General features: G+C 48.1%; 5 protein-coding genes across 5 annotated transcripts; 3 read left to right on the top strand and 2 right to left on the bottom strand.

The window, feature by feature from the left end:
• Window positions 1–3,059: 3,059 nt before the first annotated feature.
• LHYA1_G005785 (uncharacterized protein) lies at window positions 3,060–5,079 on the top strand (the record flags this gene model as incomplete). The annotated part of the gene is made up of 3 exons (XM_031150729.1): window positions 3,060–3,075; window positions 3,129–4,615; window positions 4,672–5,079. 3 exons carry the CDS (start codon window positions 3,060–3,062, stop codon window positions 5,077–5,079), a joined length of 1,911 nt encoding a protein of 636 aa, XP_031004329.1.
• Window positions 5,080–5,177: 98 nt separating this feature from the next.
• phaB (Acetoacetyl-CoA reductase) lies at window positions 5,178–6,066 on the bottom strand (the record flags this gene model as incomplete). The annotated part of the gene is made up of 2 exons (XM_031150728.1): window positions 5,178–5,334; window positions 5,390–6,066. 2 exons carry the CDS (start codon window positions 6,064–6,066, stop codon window positions 5,178–5,180), a joined length of 834 nt encoding a protein of 277 aa, XP_031004328.1.
• Window positions 6,067–10,918: 4,852 nt separating this feature from the next.
• Window positions 10,919–12,630, bottom strand: rmt3 (Ribosomal protein arginine N-methyltransferase; the record flags this gene model as incomplete). Its single annotated transcript, XM_031150727.1, has 2 exons — window positions 10,919–11,916; window positions 11,964–12,630. The coding sequence occupies 2 exons, from the start codon at window positions 12,628–12,630 to the stop codon at window positions 10,919–10,921; spliced, it is 1,665 nt and encodes a 554-aa protein (XP_031004335.1).
• Window positions 12,631–13,325: 695 nt separating this feature from the next.
• hymA (Conidiophore development protein) lies at window positions 13,326–14,636 on the top strand (the record flags this gene model as incomplete). The annotated part of the gene is made up of 4 exons (XM_031150726.1): window positions 13,326–13,430; window positions 13,490–13,547; window positions 13,610–14,091; window positions 14,142–14,636. 4 exons carry the CDS (start codon window positions 13,326–13,328, stop codon window positions 14,634–14,636), a joined length of 1,140 nt encoding a protein of 379 aa, XP_031004334.1.
• Window positions 14,637–15,046: 410 nt separating this feature from the next.
• ssr3 (SWI/SNF and RSC complexes subunit ssr3) lies at window positions 15,047–16,778 on the top strand (the record flags this gene model as incomplete). The annotated part of the gene is made up of 3 exons (XM_031150725.1): window positions 15,047–15,116; window positions 15,237–15,502; window positions 15,552–16,778. The coding sequence occupies 3 exons, from the start codon at window positions 15,047–15,049 to the stop codon at window positions 16,776–16,778; spliced, it is 1,563 nt and encodes a 520-aa protein (XP_031004333.1).
• Between the last annotated feature and the right edge of the window lie 18 nt (window positions 16,779–16,796).

Genomic DNA, 16,796 nt, shown 5'->3' with positions numbered 1-16,796 from the left:
GTACCTCCCCCACCTGCTCTTACTCCTCACAATGGAGCACCATATTCGACCGCTGTAGCTCTTCGCAACCTTGTTCTAGCAGGGGCAATTGATAGTATACGTCCAGCTGCTTCAAATAGTTCCGCAATTTCTCGCACAGTCAAAGGGGGGGTCAATTCAAACGAAGTACCAATTATCCAGCCACTGGATATAACCAAACGCCGCCCGTTTGACATTTCGAAATTCAAAACTGCAGAGGACCTTGCGGATGCTATTCTTCTTGCCGCAGGCATCCATCCCACGTTGGGCGGTCTAAACCATCACCTCCTTTGGGTGCTCGACGATTTTGGTCCTGAAGTAAATGCGCAATCCGACCTTTCGACGTTTTCGCTGGGACCTGGTTGGCTTTGATGAGCATCCAGGAGGGGGTTGTAATAGGCCAAAGACATACACGCCGCCAGCTAGGAATATGATGCCGCACACACAAGCTCGTGAACATGGCGATGAGGGGATACCAGTTGGCGGGCAAGGGCTCGCGAGGAGACCGTTTGACCCAACTCCTCGTCAACCGAGCCTCCTTCGAAATACCAGTACGCTTACTTCAGGTTCCCGATTTTCGGTTGTACTAAACTCTCCATCTCAGATGCAGTCACCAAGCCAATCTCTATATCTGAATACCGCTCAAAATACAAATACGCTTGGGCCAGTCCAGCCGTCGGCGAACTTTACAAATTTCCCTCTGCAATCGAAGTCAAAATCGAAGCTCGAGGGGGGCTATAAAAACGAAAGACGGGTGCCAAGGAGTCCTGTCAGAGCACCCTCTACCCCACGGCTAGGGAGGCCACCAAAGAACGCCAGCAGCCCCCGAGTTGAAATAAGTAGCCCGGGCCCCAGCTCGAAGAAACGGTTTCGTCCTCGGAAAGAGGTTGATTATACTCTTCCTCCAAGACTAACTCCCAAAAAGCGTGGTCGGCCCTTCAGTACTCCCGATGCAGCTGCTAGAGCAGCAGCAAAAGCCGAGGGGCGACCGTATTCCAGTGAAGCTCCGAAAAAGCGCGGCCGGCAGCATAAGAAGTTTGAACATACCTTTATTCAGCAAGAACCGGAATACCTCCCATTCTTTTGTGAATGGAAAGACTGTCCTGCCGAACTCTTTAACCTCGAGACTCTTCGTAATCATATATTTTCTGTACACATGAGACAAAAAGGGGGCATACGCTGTCGGTGGGCGCGATGTAAAATTTGCCATGAAGAGAAAGATCAATCGCTTGGGCCGGCCACTGGCAATCGCCCGTCGTTCAATTCTAAGCGCGAGTTCAGAGAACACATGAACGCAACACATCTCGTTCCTCTTGCGTGGCACATGGGCGACGGGCCAAAGGAATCTTCATCAAGTAAGTCCAATACTTTGTAGGAAAATCGATTCTAACAAAGCTGCAGGTGGAGCACCGAACACCAAAAGGAATGATTTTTGGCTATTTGACGAGAGTGGAAAACAAGTCACCTCTTCAGTTGATAAGCAACCTACCGAGTCCGGGTACGCAAAACTAAATAACAAAAAGCGATTCGTAAAGAGACGAGACAGCGATGGAGAAGTCTACATTGTCCCTATCGGCTCTGAGGCATATGGAAAGGTCCAAGAATCGACATATTACGATGATGAAGATGTTCGGATGGACATGGCCGCTGGTAACAAGACGAAATCCCGCTTCTCTGTTGTTTTGAACTCCCATAGAGCTCAAGAAGCTCACTAAAAAGTCTTCGAACCCGACGAGTAAGCAATAGGATGAGGTGCGGCAGTACCAGATGTGGTCTGGGTTCAGAAATGGAGACCGACTAGCTACAAGGAGAGAGAGCGATGATCTTACTGCGCATCCTGGGCAGGACAATTTCGACCGCAAAACTGCGTGTTCGCATTGAGCAGTCAAAAGACACTTATCATGACGATAGATTTGAGGTCTGTATAACATGTAAACATAGTATTGCATATTGCATATCCTGGGCGTCTGGCGTTGACCAAATGCACGGCCGGTGGTCTTCAGATGAGGATGAAGGCGCATGATACCCCTTTATGCCTGGAGGGAACGGGAACGGGAAAGACTGAGAGCAGTTTCTTTGCCAAGAAGAATATCAATGGGATTCATCTCAAGCCCAATTTCCCATCGTTTTCATTCCAAGCCAATTGCCAATTTGGGCTATTTCTTCCATTGTGGTTGTTCTTAGATTTAACCCGTACGGAGTATGGTGAAGAGTGCGATGGTGGTCATGAATCTTGTCTCGTTGCCTCTAGGATAAACAAGCAAGCTAACATTGACTGCTAAGTGTCCTATATCTCGGAGACAAAAGTTCTTATTGCGATGGTAAATCCAGAACATACTATAAATGGACTGGGACGTAATAGATATCCAGGTGTTCCGCATTCATTATGGACGCTACCATCGTCCGCCTCTACCACTCCGAAGCAATCCTTATGCCAAACGGTCGCATTATGGTATTTAGGTGTGGGGTTGGTCTTCTTGCCGTAGATATGTCGTATTTCTCGAATCTTTGATACCGAATCATACATCGAAGATGGAAATAATATCATGTGTGAATTTTAGTCATCATCGAGCCTCTGTTACTTTTACTCGCAAATAGGTTTTGTATGCAAGTTGATCAATCGCAAATGCCTATAAGCTCGAGGTGATCGAGAGTGTTTTGTATCTATAATAGGCTTAGCGCATCCCGCTGGCCAGCACGCTCGGATATTTTTCTGGATACCTAGGCAGCCTCAGCTGGTTTCTTTCCTACCCATCGTCCCTCTTTACTAGCTAGCATTTAATCCCCTTAAATGGGTGCAGTGGCTCTTAGCTAGCGCACCCTCACTCATTGGCCCATCTGTCAGCTCGATCGAGAAGCGCTAGCTTAGAAGCTTAGAAGCTGTGTCTGCCCAATACAAAAGTCCCCCTCGCTTCCCTCGTTTTCTATGCTTGATGTGACTATTGTCGATATAACTACACGCTGGTCTTTGAATAGCTATGGATCCCATAAGTGCGGCTGGTATCGCCCTGAGCGTCGCTTCCTTAGCTAGCCAGGTCTTTATGGGATGTATTCAAGGTTGGGGGAGCCCCAATTACCCCGGTATTATTGCTCTCTAACAGCATGAAAAGGCATCCAATTTATCATTACTGCTAAAAACCTTCCCGAAGAGTCGAAATACCTCAATCTGAGATTGCGCATGGAGCAACAGCGGTTATTTGCTTGGAGTGAAACTTCAGGTTTAATGGATCACCAACAGGACAACGGCAGAAAAATCCAAGAATCCAACACTTTCATCATTCATCGGACTACTATTCTGGATCTTCTTGTCCAGATCCAGTGCCTTTTCAAAGAATTTGAGAAGGCGCAGACCAAAAATAAGCATCTCCAGATTGCTCCGGAGCCCGTCAACTCGGAGGATGAACTCATTTATGACCCTGCAAAAGACTCATCGAGCGCTCATGTGCCCTTATCAGAACCGCGGAGGAGGTTTATCATCAAAGCCATGAAGGAGCTCAAGTCCAAGGCAGAAGGAGTCGCAGGAGGGCTAAGTAATGGCCGAAGAAGACTTCTATGGGCCGCTTTTGACAAAGCCGCTTTTGAGAATCTGCTTCAGAGATTTTCAACACTCAACGACAACATGACAGACATCCTGGACTTTCGCTTGCAGACAGAAATCCATCGTACTACACAAGATACAAATCGTGGGGTTCTTCAACTCCACAAAGATCTTGCAAGTTTGCATCAGCTTGTCAAGGCACTTGACATCAAGATGCAAGCCCGCTCCTATCCCGTCCTCGAAATACCTCAATATGCACCAACAAATGACGCTGCTGGACTCCGTCTACTTGCCCAGCTCGCAAAATTTAAAGCCTTTAACGAGTCCCTGGATACGGAAGGACCGGCTCCCTGGGACGAGGCTACGGCCATGGTGCTTCAACTTGGTCAGCCCGATGCCGAGAAAGCCAAGACGAAGATTGAGCGCACAAGAATCCACTTGAACCCCAAAACATCTGCCACAGACCTAACTGCTGTCCGCTGTGAAGCCATCTTCGATAATGATATTGGTGAAAAGCAAAGAGTATGGATAGAGTGGAAAGAGTACGACTACCAAAAGCCAGGGGCTTCTTCACCACCGGCCCTCATTGTAGACCGCGTGGAGAAGCTTGCATCGCTGCTGCACCACAGTCCTAAGCCAGAGGCATTTCGCGTTCCTCACTGCCTAGGGTACTTCGACAATGGGCAGAGAGAATCATCAGAGCTTGATTCCGAAGGGGAAGAAGAGTCTCTAGATCCACGAATTGGGTTTGTTTTCGAGAAACCAAAAGATGAAGGTGTTGCTCCAGAGACGCCGCCTGTGTCGCTATTCAATTTGCTCTCATCTTCACCAAAACCTCGGATCACTGACCGGATTCGTCTGGCACATGCAGTTGCGAATTGTCTTTTGTACTTGCATAGCGTGAATTGGTTGCATAAGGGGTTGAGGTCGCATAATATTGTGTTCTTTCCGACGGCTTCGAAGGATAAGGAAAGAGGGGGCAATAAAGTGGACTACAGCAAGCCCTACCTCTCTGGTTTCGACTTCGCGCGTCCTGCTCGTGCAGATGAAATGACCGAGGTAAGAGAGTTGATATTTCGCTCGGGAAATCATGCTAAACCCCCTTTCATCTCCAGATACCTGGCGATGTCCCAGAATATAACATGTACCGACACCCCTCCACTCAAGGTCAAGGCTTTGGTCCTAGGGAAAGCTTTAGGAAATCTTTCGATATATACAGTCTAGGAGTAGTACTTGTAGAACTTGCGAGTTGGCAGACCATTGATAGAGTGCTTGGCCTAGAGGTGGGCAGGATGCGGACTGCTATGAAGATCAGAGACACGCTTCTTGAAGAAAGTAGGATACAAGAAGTAGGAAGCAATATGGGGGAGATGTATGAGAGGGCTACAAAAAAGTGTCTTGCGGGTGGCAGTGAGCTAGGAATTCTAGAGGGGGATGATGAGACGAGTGATGCTGTTGCAGCTAAGCTTTCAATGGCTTTTTATGAGGATGTTGTGAAAAGGCTCGGGGATGTTAAGGTCTAACGTTTTGGTATATAAAGCAAGTTTATGTTTGTCTCTCTGAAGCGTCATCACTCACTTTAGTAATCTCCTAACCGTTTGATAAATGGCAAGAGCCCCCGTCATTTAGACTCTTCTTTAGACCACATTACCTTGCCTTGCTTGCCCGAATCGACATTCAGCACTTGCCCAGTGATGTTCCCGCTCCAGTTTTCACTTGCTAGAAAGAGGATGCTCTTTGCAACGCTTTCAGGCGGAACAGGGCAGCGCAATCCGGTGCTTTATCCCATCAGCAAATACTTCCGCGCAACAGATACTTACTCGATCAACCTACGTCGCTTGAGCATCCACGTACAACTGCTCGGGATTTTCCCTGCATTCTTTCCGAAACTGCTCCGTATCTACCGGGCCAGGAGCCACAGCATTGACTCGCCCTCCCGGCCATATCCTACTCACATCCGCCATCAGGCTCTTGACGAGCCCTATTTGGACCGCACTCTTACCCGCCGCATAATCTGCATTACCTCTTTCCCCGAAATGTCCGCTCTCACTCCCAACTATTATCAACCCAACATTCCGCAGCTCTTCCTCCTCCCTCTTATCCGAGCTTGCATAATCTCTCAGCGCCCGTAGCCACGTTCGCGCCGTGAGGAACGTGCCCTCGACATTGATCCGGTGCGTATGCCGCCACTGATCAAGCTCCATATCGGCCAGACTCTCGTGGTGAGGCAGAACGGAGAGATCGAGAGAAGCGAGTGCTACGCAACACGCCACTGGTCCGAACCTCTCGGCAGCTATGGAAAACGCGTTTGTAAGATCCCATTCCGAGCTGATGTTGCAGGACAGGTGCTGGAAGTTTAGGGATTGCGGAGGGCTGTCCGGAACGCGCAGGTCGAGGCTGGTGACCTTTGCGCCGGCGGAGACGAGTGCCGTTACTGTGGATGAGCCTATGAAGCCTGATCCGCCGGTTATCAGGACGTGGCTGTTGGAGAGATTAAGGGAAAGGTCCATGGTGGTGGTGCTTGATTGTCAGTTTTGAATATCAAGCATTTTCTCCTGGAGAAGATAGAGAGGAGGCAGTGGGCCGTGGAGCTGAAGCCGAAGCCTTGCCATAACCCGCGCTATCCAAATAATAGCCAGCTATCTTTTACTAGAACGAACATCATGAAGGTGGCTGAGGTTGAGCTGAGTATTATCCTTGGCGTATTTATTAGCGGCCCAAGCCGAAGATTACAGTAATGATGCCCTGAGCCTGCTCGCCAGTATTAAGGTTGGGGCTAGCGTTGAAGTCCGATTGGCGAGGACAAATACCTATACGACGGTTTTGATTATGGGATACAGAGGGCTACAGTAGGTTTAGGAGTTGGTGTATCTTGGAGGTGTTGGCAGGAGAGCGTGACGGTAGGTGAGCATAGGTCATTGGCATATCTCCAGGGCATGTTCACCTCCATATAGTCTCTAATGCAGGCTTCATAGCAAGTATATATCCTTGTTCCTATTAGTATAAATGCATAACAGAATCGTCAATAGGCAGCAAAAGGTTCCAGTAATTCACAGTTTGATGCCAGTTTAATTTCAAGCGCAAGATAATTTGTCTAACCCTACATGTAACGGAACATGACTCTCTTCAAAGCCCCAACACAGTCAGAAAAAATCTATCTCTCAAAATTGTCAGTAAACAGCTGGATCTCTTCCAATAAATTTCTTCACCTACAAATAATTGAGTAGTATCAAGCTATCAATTCAGGACTCGGGATTCGGGTTCGCCTCCGGGTACCCCTTTATGAATTCCTCCGAACAAGAGTCCGGGAATGCAAGCTTCAGAAATTTATCCGCAGTTCCTCTGCTGATATTGTTGCGGATTGTCCAGTACCTTCCAGCCTTCTGCACATCGGTAAGGGTGTCGAGGTTGTGGTTCTTCTTTTGCACTCGTGATTGTGCTTCTGCTGGCTTTGAAGGGTCGACAATGGCAATGGGAATGGCAACAGTTTTGCGGTCTGCATATGTGGCTCCCATTCCTTTCTGCTCTGACATTGAGGCAGAAGTGAAGTTTGGCTCTGATGTTTGAACATTTGGCTTGCTCCAGTGGATATGCTTCTTCTTTTCCTCTTGTGGCTCTTGTCCACTTGGCTCGGAAATTTTAGCTTTCTTCTCCGCAGCCGGATTCCTCATGAGTTCAGCATGAGCAGCCATTTTCTGAACCGGGACTGAATTTCCCTCATCCTTCTTTTCCTCCTTCGCTTTTGCTTTTGGAGCGCGCGAAACGGGCTGAATATGCTGGAAGATGGCCTTTTGCCATTCAGGAGTGTTTAACTGTTGCATAACGAGGGCCTGGCGCCTGGCGTTTGCATTCACCTCACGTGAACCTTTCCCGACATTCTTCTTTTCTTCTTGTGGGCTGTTCAAATTTGCAATGTCCAAATGAAAAGCGGGCCTAACTGGCAAAGAAACCTTGGGAGAAGTAATGCTTGCAGTCGCCTCCAAGGATTCCATAGCAATGGCCTTGCGCTTGGCGTTGTCTCTCAGAGGTTCAGAGCAAGTGTCTAGTCCCCGGACGGAGCGAGGCTCTTTCTCCTTGCTTTCCGCTTCTCGGTCTGCTTTTGGTTCAACTGCTTGGAAATTGTCTTTTCCGTGAGCTATTGCCCCCTGTTGCGAGTTTGTAGCAGTGGCGGCCTTGACTATGATGTTGACTTCGACTTTGCTGGCCACGGGGATTGGCTGCCGAATTGGAAGAGCGGCTTCTTCCGCATCCTTCTTTTCCTCTGGCTTTGGCTCAATTGCTTGCGCAGCGTTGTTCTCTTCTTTGGGTGACTTTGGAGATTCGGTGACTGGCTCAATGGGTGTAGGCACGAGCACGCTTTGCTGTTTCGATACCTGCTCGTACAGCTGGTATGTCTTATACGCATCCTTCGCTGCGTCGATGGACTTCTGAGCCGCTTTTCTACTATCTTTCAGGTCTTGGGCTCTCTGTTCTCCGGCCTTCACAGACTCAGCAGATGGAGTGCGGCTGTCCTTCTCGGCGAACTCTTTCTTCTCCTTGTACACCTCATAGTGTACGTTACTCTCCCTGGTGAGCTCTACGGCTTTGTTATGACACAACTTCACTTTTTCCTGAAATCGCTGTTGGAGCTGCGAAGCCCTGTCCTGCAAATCCTGGAGCCTTTTCTCGCATTGGCCTGCATGGTTCATAGCTCCCTGGGCATCCTCAATCGCAAGCTTGCAGCGGAGATCGGCATTATCCTTCTTGTGCGTAAGCGTGTTGATAGATTCTTTGTATTGTGTCTCGCTTTCCTTCCAAGATCTCGCCTGGTGCTGGTACCATACTTCCCTTTTCACCCTTTGTTCGAACTCTATGGTTTCAAGATTAGCCAATATTTTGGCCTCCATAAGCTGCTGTTCTGCTTGCTTATCCTTCTGCAGTAATTCTTGGACCTTCGCCTCGCTAGCTTCAGTCGCAATTTCGATTGCTGAAACGAATCTCTCGGTGTTCAAAACTCCGAAGTTATTGCGTGCTCTCTCATCCTGAAGTTCCGCTTTCAGCTTTCCGACTTCTGCTCGCGACGATTCGATCTCATCGTTCATCTTTTTCCAAACGTTCATCTCGTGGTTTCTAGCCTTGACTTTTGCTTCATCGCGATTGCTAATCTGTCTTCTGAGTCTCTCGTTCTCTTGGGTGATGGCAGCGTTGTCGTTGGCGGATGCTTCCAAAGTGTTTTCGAACTCGCTTGCAAGGTCTGCGAATCTGTTGTTGAATTCCTCGTTGTCCACCTTGAAGACAGCGTTTTCCTCCTTGACAACGCTGATGACTGTTCTGGCTTCACGCAGCTTCTCTAGGCACTGAGCGTAGGCATTTCTGGTGATTTCAAGCTCCGACTTCATCTCGTCCAACTTTGATGTCGACTCCTGGAATTTCGACCTCATCTCGGTGTAACCCGACTTCAGTTTGCTCATATAGCCAGCAACAGAAGAGATATCGAACTTCAACGAGTTAATAGTCTTCTCATTTTCGTCGATATCATCACCGAATAGAGCAACGAGTTCCTTCGCCTTGGCCCGACATGGGTTGTCGTCATTGCTGATAATTGTCTCGCAAGCAGAGCTGCTGAGCACCATGTCCAGGAGCTCCCCGGTCTTATTTTCAATCTCAAGTCGAAATCTCTCAGTTTCTGCTTTCGATTCGAGGTCCTGGTAGTCTTCGAGGATACCGATTTCCTCGGATATGCCATTCGTGTTCAGTTCAACATCCTCTGCGTCGGTCTTTTGAGCAATGGAGAAACCCGCATTGGATACGATTTCGTAGCTGGCTTCGGAGTTTATATCGCTGTTGTCGGAAAGTTCAATGTCCTCAAAGGGTCCCTGAAGTTCCAGGGTGTCTGTCGACATTGTCGCAGCTGAAGTCGTGGATGATGTCTTCTAGAGCTCATACACCAACAAGAAACAAGAGTTTTGATGCGTTCAGTGATATAGAATAAAAGAATTTCAAATGTGCGAGAACCTTCTAGCAGGGCATCGGTCTAGTCTACCAAGCGAGCGATAGGACCCGGAGTTTGAAATAGCGGTGTTTTGAGTACTATAATGTCATGATATATGATGTAATGCGAGTCCAAAAGCTAAAGAGACAAGTTTCAGGCGGACTCCCGCTGTCAAGAGCGGACAGAGTCACCAGACTGACTGCGTTCATAATTGGCGTGCAAAATTTTGGTCCAGACCAACAGGGCATTCCAATGTCTTTGAAAGTGTTGGGGGCTCAAAAATTCCTACAACCTCACTGATTATTTCCCACTCGATGTGAGCCTTCGGGACGAGGAGAGCATCAAGCACATGATTTCCGTCCATCAAGGCAGGTCGAGACCACTTAGACCAACTCGAAATCAGAAGTACCCGGACAAAAGTACGACTAGCTTGCACTACCGTATCTGATTTGGTCAACCAGGTTTGAATCCAGACACAGTAATAATGAAACATAGAACATGTCAAAGATTCGAGAGCAACTTTACACTCTTAAGCGGTGTATTGGAACATCTACTAGTGAGTCCTCGCAAGCCAAGGGAATATTAGAGGGAGGAGGGGAAGGGGGGGTTGCAATAGCAAGAGGAAAAAGAGAGATGTCGTCGAACCCCCAATACGCAATCATTGGCTGCAATCCCTGTGACACTGTGTAGACGTGGCGAATTCGGAAACTGGACGATGATCACGTGGATTAAATCCACCTTTAAGATGCGTCACTTGAAGTGACTGTAGATATCCTCTTTATTTAGTGTTTAATAGACCTTAGGGCGAATCTTTTGATCTCACGTAATTATATCAATGTTTCAATCTCTGGGTATCTTCAAATCAGAGTTTACTTGCCCTTAAGCTCGCCGTAATACTGTGAATCGGCATGGGAAACTACAAGCGAGGTCGGTATATTTCCTCCTTGTGTTATATAAAAGCAATGCAGCTATGTTTATCATATTCCACCCTGCTTAATGATGGTTTAGTGATCAGTCTCAATTTGAACTGAACGTTGTGTTTTGTTTGCTACATCGACCTTTACAATCAAGCATGACTTTTTCGGTTACCTCGTTGCTCTTTTGATAAACTCTCCTATTGACAATACCCCAGGAAAATATATATGACTATTAAAATGAAACTATTTAGCATGCATCGTATAATGCTCTCCGATCCTATAGATTCCGTTTCCACCTAGAGCCAGTGGCCCTTTTGAGTACCCCCAACCCCTAAGCATTTTATAGGCGAAAGGCTGAAAGTCAACTATGATGGAAAGTATGCGGGAATGAGATGTGTAAAACATTTAACTTTTATTTGCTAGCACTTTATATGCAGCTTCGGTATTTGACAGCAATTCCCTGGACATTGTTATTCACTTCATGTTCCACTTCTGTGAGTTCTCCTTCTCCTCGCTGTCGAACTTCCAGGTCATGCCCACAGTCAGAGCGCGAGAGTTGTCTTCTGGGACAGAATATTCCAGCTCACCACTCAGCTGCTCTCCTTCTTTCCTGCTCTCAGGCTTTGTCTTCGTGTTTTCGATAAGCATGACGCCTTGCTTCCAATGGGTTGCTGTCCCATTTGGTCCAGTGGTGAATGCATTCCCCCTTTTACCGGTCTTGGCCCACTCTTCAGCTTTCGCATCCTGGGGAACAATATCTTCTCGCGAAGGCATGAAGAAGGAATCGAACCAGATGATGAAGCCATCCAAAGCATCAATATCCTGCTTCAACTTTCCTACCCACTTTCGCTTAAACACGAGGTCTTTGACAGTAGTGGAGTGAAGACTGAGTTGCAAGAACGGGAAAGGCTCAGCGCACACCGTGCTAGCTGGCATATGAAGGACCTGCGCATCATCATGAATCCCCGCCTGCATAGCCTTCATATCAAATCCATACACATCCCTCCAAAACGCAATATGATCCGAGACATAGTCTGGATCCGCAATTGGCGCAACCCACATATTCATATGACTCGGTACCATCAGGCCATCTGGTCTAAGATACCTATCCCGAGCCCAAATAACACTATCAAGCATAGCCTCATACAACAAACAATACCCCATCCACTCACTCACAATGATATCGACTTTGTCGACTGGGAGATTGACTTCTTCGATTTTGCCACGTAAGCAGGTGATAGTGTCGGAGAAGCCATTAGCGAAGACGTTTTCACGGGCCTTGTCGATGATAGCGGAGTTGTCGACGGCGATAACGCGGGAGGCACCTGCTTTGGCGCAGAACATGCTGAGGATTCCGGTGCCACAGCCGACGTCGAGGACTACCTTGCCGGCAAAGAGGGATTTGTTGTTGTAGATAAAGTCTCGGTAGGCGTCAGTACGGATGGCGTCTTTGAGCATGGTTTCATGGATGTCTAGACATGTTAGTAAAACCTCGGTATCCAGGATGTAGGATACTCACCATTGTACGAGTATGAGCTGAAGTAGTGACTATCATCATCCCTCGTTTCCTCCTTTTTGGCGTTGGACGATTGTTCAGTGGTGTCTTGGTTATTCCATCTCTCATCCAAAGTCTCCTTGACAGTAGCCCGGTAATTGTCAAATTGAGTCTGCATCATTCGCAACTCCTCTTCCAGCTCAGAAACTCGAGATACGAGCTCTCCGGAGTCTCTCTCAGCCCCCTTGCCATTGTCCTGTGAAGCCGAAAAATTCTGCTCTACATCTGGGAGTTCATCCAAGCTAAAAAGCAAAGCGTCATCTTCCAGGAGTGGCTTGAGGAACTTCTCATCTTCAAAAGCCTCCTTTGAGACATCCTCTGTGACTTTGTGCCCGTTGTGAACTTGAGTCCGGATGTAGTTGACCAATTTTATATTGCCGTAGAAGTCTAAGCCGAGTCTTTGCCTGACTTGGAGGAAATCAAAGTTGTGTTTGTCTTTGCAGTGATTCAACATAGACATAATATCTGTAAAAACTTCGTCATCTAACAAGGAAATGAATTGCGTTTCTTCCTCGTCTGGTTCTGCATCTTCCCAGCCTTCATCATCTTTTAAGTCCAGGATATCAGAGGCTTCCGAGCTCCCAGACGAAGGTGGGGCTTCCTTTTGGATTGAGGGGTTGGATTCCGACATGATGAAGCCTTTCTCGAACGGTGAAGAAGTAAATAAGTGTTTGGGTCAGTCGAGACAGATCTTCTATATCTTTCCCGATTAAACTATAGATTTTGAGCGTTGTGCGTTGGTACTGTGGGGGCAAAATTCTGTAAACAAATTATTTTGTGAGAAGCGCGATAAGGATGGTTTCACGTGGTGATAAAAAAGGTAAGTGTCCATTTCGGGACATCTGTGACTCTAGAGGAGAATGTACGTTTACGTGTACAATATTATTGAAAATCTTAGTGAGATATGCCATGAACACAAGACGGAAAGTACCAATAGTGCAGATGAAACAGAACGAAACAAAATCTCACCAGGAGAGAAGTTTCCCCTGCAAAGTGAAGCGGCACCCATTGTTTCATGGTTGCCGTCCAACAGGGGTTGTTGGGCGGGCACCTTCCAAATGTTTTGGCTCCGAGCTCTGCCTGTGCCCATACATACCCATGCCCATGGCCTCGCTGCACGCCTACCAGACACAAACAACACACAAGAAACGTCAGCGTCTCCTCCCGCGTGCCACCTGGGAAAGTATAGAATCGGGATATCTACCTATGTTGCTCCTATTCAAACTGGACTTTCCTTGCCAATCTGCTGAGATTTGTCAATTGCCCCTCCCTCAACCCGACTCGCGAATGTAAACACGGCAGCTGTGGAGCTGACAACACAACAAAATGTCGTTCCTATTCGGACGCCGCCCGCGGACAAATACAGTTGATCTGCCAAAGCAGGCGAAAGAACAGATATCGAAGCTTGATGGACCCGGCGCAGCTGCAAAGGTGTGTGGTGTCTGACGAGAGTGGGAGTAGCAGAGGACAAGGCGCTGACTTAAAAGCAGGCCGAAGAGCTGGCTAAGACACTGGGCCAAATGAAGTTTGTCCTACAAGGAACGCAAGGTATGTAATATTATATTCTCCGTTGGATGTTCCTCTGCGCCGTTTTCTGATTCTGTTCCCAGAGACCGAAAGTAGCCCCGAGCAAATTTATTCCCTGGTAACGGGAATGATCCAGGAGGACTTACTCTACCTACTCGCCTTGAACCTCTATCGTCTCCCATTCGAGTCAAGAAAGGACGCACAAGTTATATTCTCCTACGTGTTACGATTTCGACCGCCATCCGCATCGCCCAAAAGCGAACCAATGGCCTTGAGCTATGTTATCAACAACAGACCGGAGGTTCTTGTGGAACTGTGCAATGGCTACAATCACACAGAAAGTGCCGCACCGGCTGGAACCGTTCTTCGAGAGGTTTTGAAAAGCGATGCTGCTACAGCAATTATTCTATACCACGACCCATCCGAGGGAAGCCCAGGCGCCAAGGGTTTAACGGGAATACAGCCAGAGGCGAGGCAGAGTGGAAGGGGCGTGTTTTGGAAGTTCTTTGATTGGATCGACAGGGGCTCTTTTGATTTGAGCGCGGATGCCTTCAATACCTTCAGGGTAAGTTTAAACCGTAACAAGGCTTGGCTTTTTTTCTAACGAGGTAACAGGATCTCTTGACCAAACACAAGACAATCGTCGCCCAGTACCTATCCACGAACTTTGACCTTTTCTTCAACAAATACAACACCATGCTCGTCCAATCGCAGAATTATGTCACAAAGAGACAGTCGATCAAGTTACTCGGGGAGATATTGTTGGACAGGGCGAATTATGCAGTGATGACTGCGTATGTTGACCGAGGCGAGCACCTAAAGATATGCATGAATCTCCTGCGTGATCCCAGGAAGATGGTTCAATACGAAGGCTTTCACGTATTCAAAGTATTTGTTGCGAACCCGCACAAATCAATTGCAGTACAGAAAATACTGCTCATCAACCGAGACAAACTGTTGGAATTCTTGAGACACTTTTTGGAAGACCGGACGGAGGATGAGCAATTCATTGATGAGAGGGAGTTCTTGATCAAGCAGATCAGGAATATGCCCCCGACACCGGTCGAACCGGCCCAGAAGCCGGCCCTTCTAGGATCTCAGGCGCGTTAGATTGAAGTGGGATTCCTGGGTGGGTTATAATGGGTTTGCATTAATCGTGAGCATAGGAGTTTTGGGCATTGGGAGATGGGAGCGTCTTCAGATAGATACTGATAATTGTATGCAACCCTGGCGTTAGTTACATATCAGACTTGGAAATCAAATGTCAATGAATGACTGAAACAGTCCCTGGGTGATAACAATGTTTACTTATATTTGCCAATTCTCAGCGGGCAAAAAGGGGAGTTGATCCGCTAGGCCCCATTCGAAATAGCCGCCCTGCCTCACCATTCGACAGTTTCGCGTACTTCGATTTTCCAACGCGACGGTATTATTTGTAGGGATACTTCACACGGCTGTCCACTTGCGCAACAAAACCAACAAGAGCTCTCTATTTGGCACGCATTCACCAGAAATTCATCATGCAGCCCGCATACCGTGGCTTTCCCCAGAGGTCTCCTCATGCAGCCGCGCAACCAAATTCGCGGCGTGGTATAGGCAAGTGCACCCCGATTTGCACCAGACAGTCTCAAAGCCTCTAGCCACATCGCACCTCCCCAAACTTAAGTCTCAAGCTATGACCCCTCTACTAACCTGTGGTTTCTACAACAGGCCCAATGGTGGGACCCCATCCTCAGAATCAATTGACAGCCGCCCAAATGCAGGCTCAACAAGCTGCCCAGAACCAGGCCAGCGATCGCGCGAAGCTGCGCAGTCGCAAGCCAACGGATAAGAATATGCCGGATGGTGTTGAGGAGTGTATTATCGGGGATGGGGTTCAGCGCTATAGAGACCTCAGGGAGATTGAGCGGAGGCTGGATGCTACGATGACGAGGAAACGGCTGGATCTACAGGATTCTGTGAACAGAAATGTCAAGGTATGGTGGTTTAGAGGCACTTTCAAGACCGGGGCTAAATCCTGGACAGCGTTACAGGACTTTACGGATTTGGGTCAGCAATACGGTGGAAGACCAGCTGTGGCAGGCGGACACTCTTGATGTGGATGCCTTTGATTTCAGCACAAACGTGGACTCTTTATACCGAGTGAAGATCGAAGGACGACTATTGGACGCCGATGATGAGTATCTGGACAGTGACGACAGTGATGATGAGGACGGAGACACAGAAATGGCGGAAGATGGCCAAGAGAAGAAGAAAAAGGACAAGGCACCTACCAAGAAATACAAGTTATCGCACTTCTTCAAGGCTATGACAGTAGACTTTGACAACCGGAACAAAGCAAAAGATGGCGCAGATCAGAGTGTTGAATGGAAGAAGCCTGTTGTGGCTGCCAATTCCGCCAATCTTCCAAACGCCGCCGATTTCGACCAACTGGAGTTCAAGCGGGGCGGCGACGAAAACACAAACATCACCATCAACCTCGTTCGCGATGAGAATCCCGAGCGGTACACCGTAAGCCCAGCACTGGCTGACATTTTAGATGCCCAGGAGGCAACGAGAGCAGAAGCGGTGATGGGAATTTATGAATATATAAAAGCAAACGGTCTGCAAGAAGATGATGAGAAGCGCTCATTTGACTGCGATGACCGGCTCAAAGCCGTATGGAAACATTTCCTCATACAAGTATATCGTGATGGCCAAGTTAACAAATACGACTCGCAGGTTCTTCAACGCGAGAAAGGCTACATCCCCTATCTGCCTGATGTGGTCATGCAACACATGACTTCTCTCGAGCCCGTTAAACTCCCTTACACCATCCGGGTCGACAAAGAATTCCATGAGAACCCGCAGCCGACGATTTATGATGTTCAGGTCTTGGTCGATGATCCGCTGCGGGCGGCACTTATGTCTTACCTGCAGAATCCTACGTACGCCCAGAACCTCCTCGATATCGCAGACCTCAATGACCGCGTTGCAGTCTTGATTCAGAAGATCGGGAACTCGAAATCTAAGCAAGGCTTCTTTGACGCCCTATCGAAGAACCCCACCGAATTTATTGCCAGGTGGCTGAGTTCTCAAAAGAGGGACTTGGATATCATCTCAGGAGAGGCTGCGAGGGGGATTAGTGAGGATGCCAAGGGTGATGAGTGGAGACGTGGTGGGAAGGATGGCATTTGGGGGAGCGAGAATGTCAGGGAGAGCGTAAACTTGATTGTTGGGGCTAAGAACCAGCCTGTGTTGGCTCCTCGGTAAGGGTTTGCAGTTCTATTA

The sequence above is a fragment of the Lachnellula hyalina genome (assembly GCF_007821495.1).
Source record: "Lachnellula hyalina strain CBS 185.66 chromosome Unknown contig00092, whole genome shotgun sequence".
NCBI lineage: Eukaryota > Fungi > Ascomycota > Leotiomycetes > Helotiales > Lachnaceae > Lachnellula > Lachnellula hyalina.
This window is presented reverse-complemented; position numbering and strand designations above follow the sequence as displayed.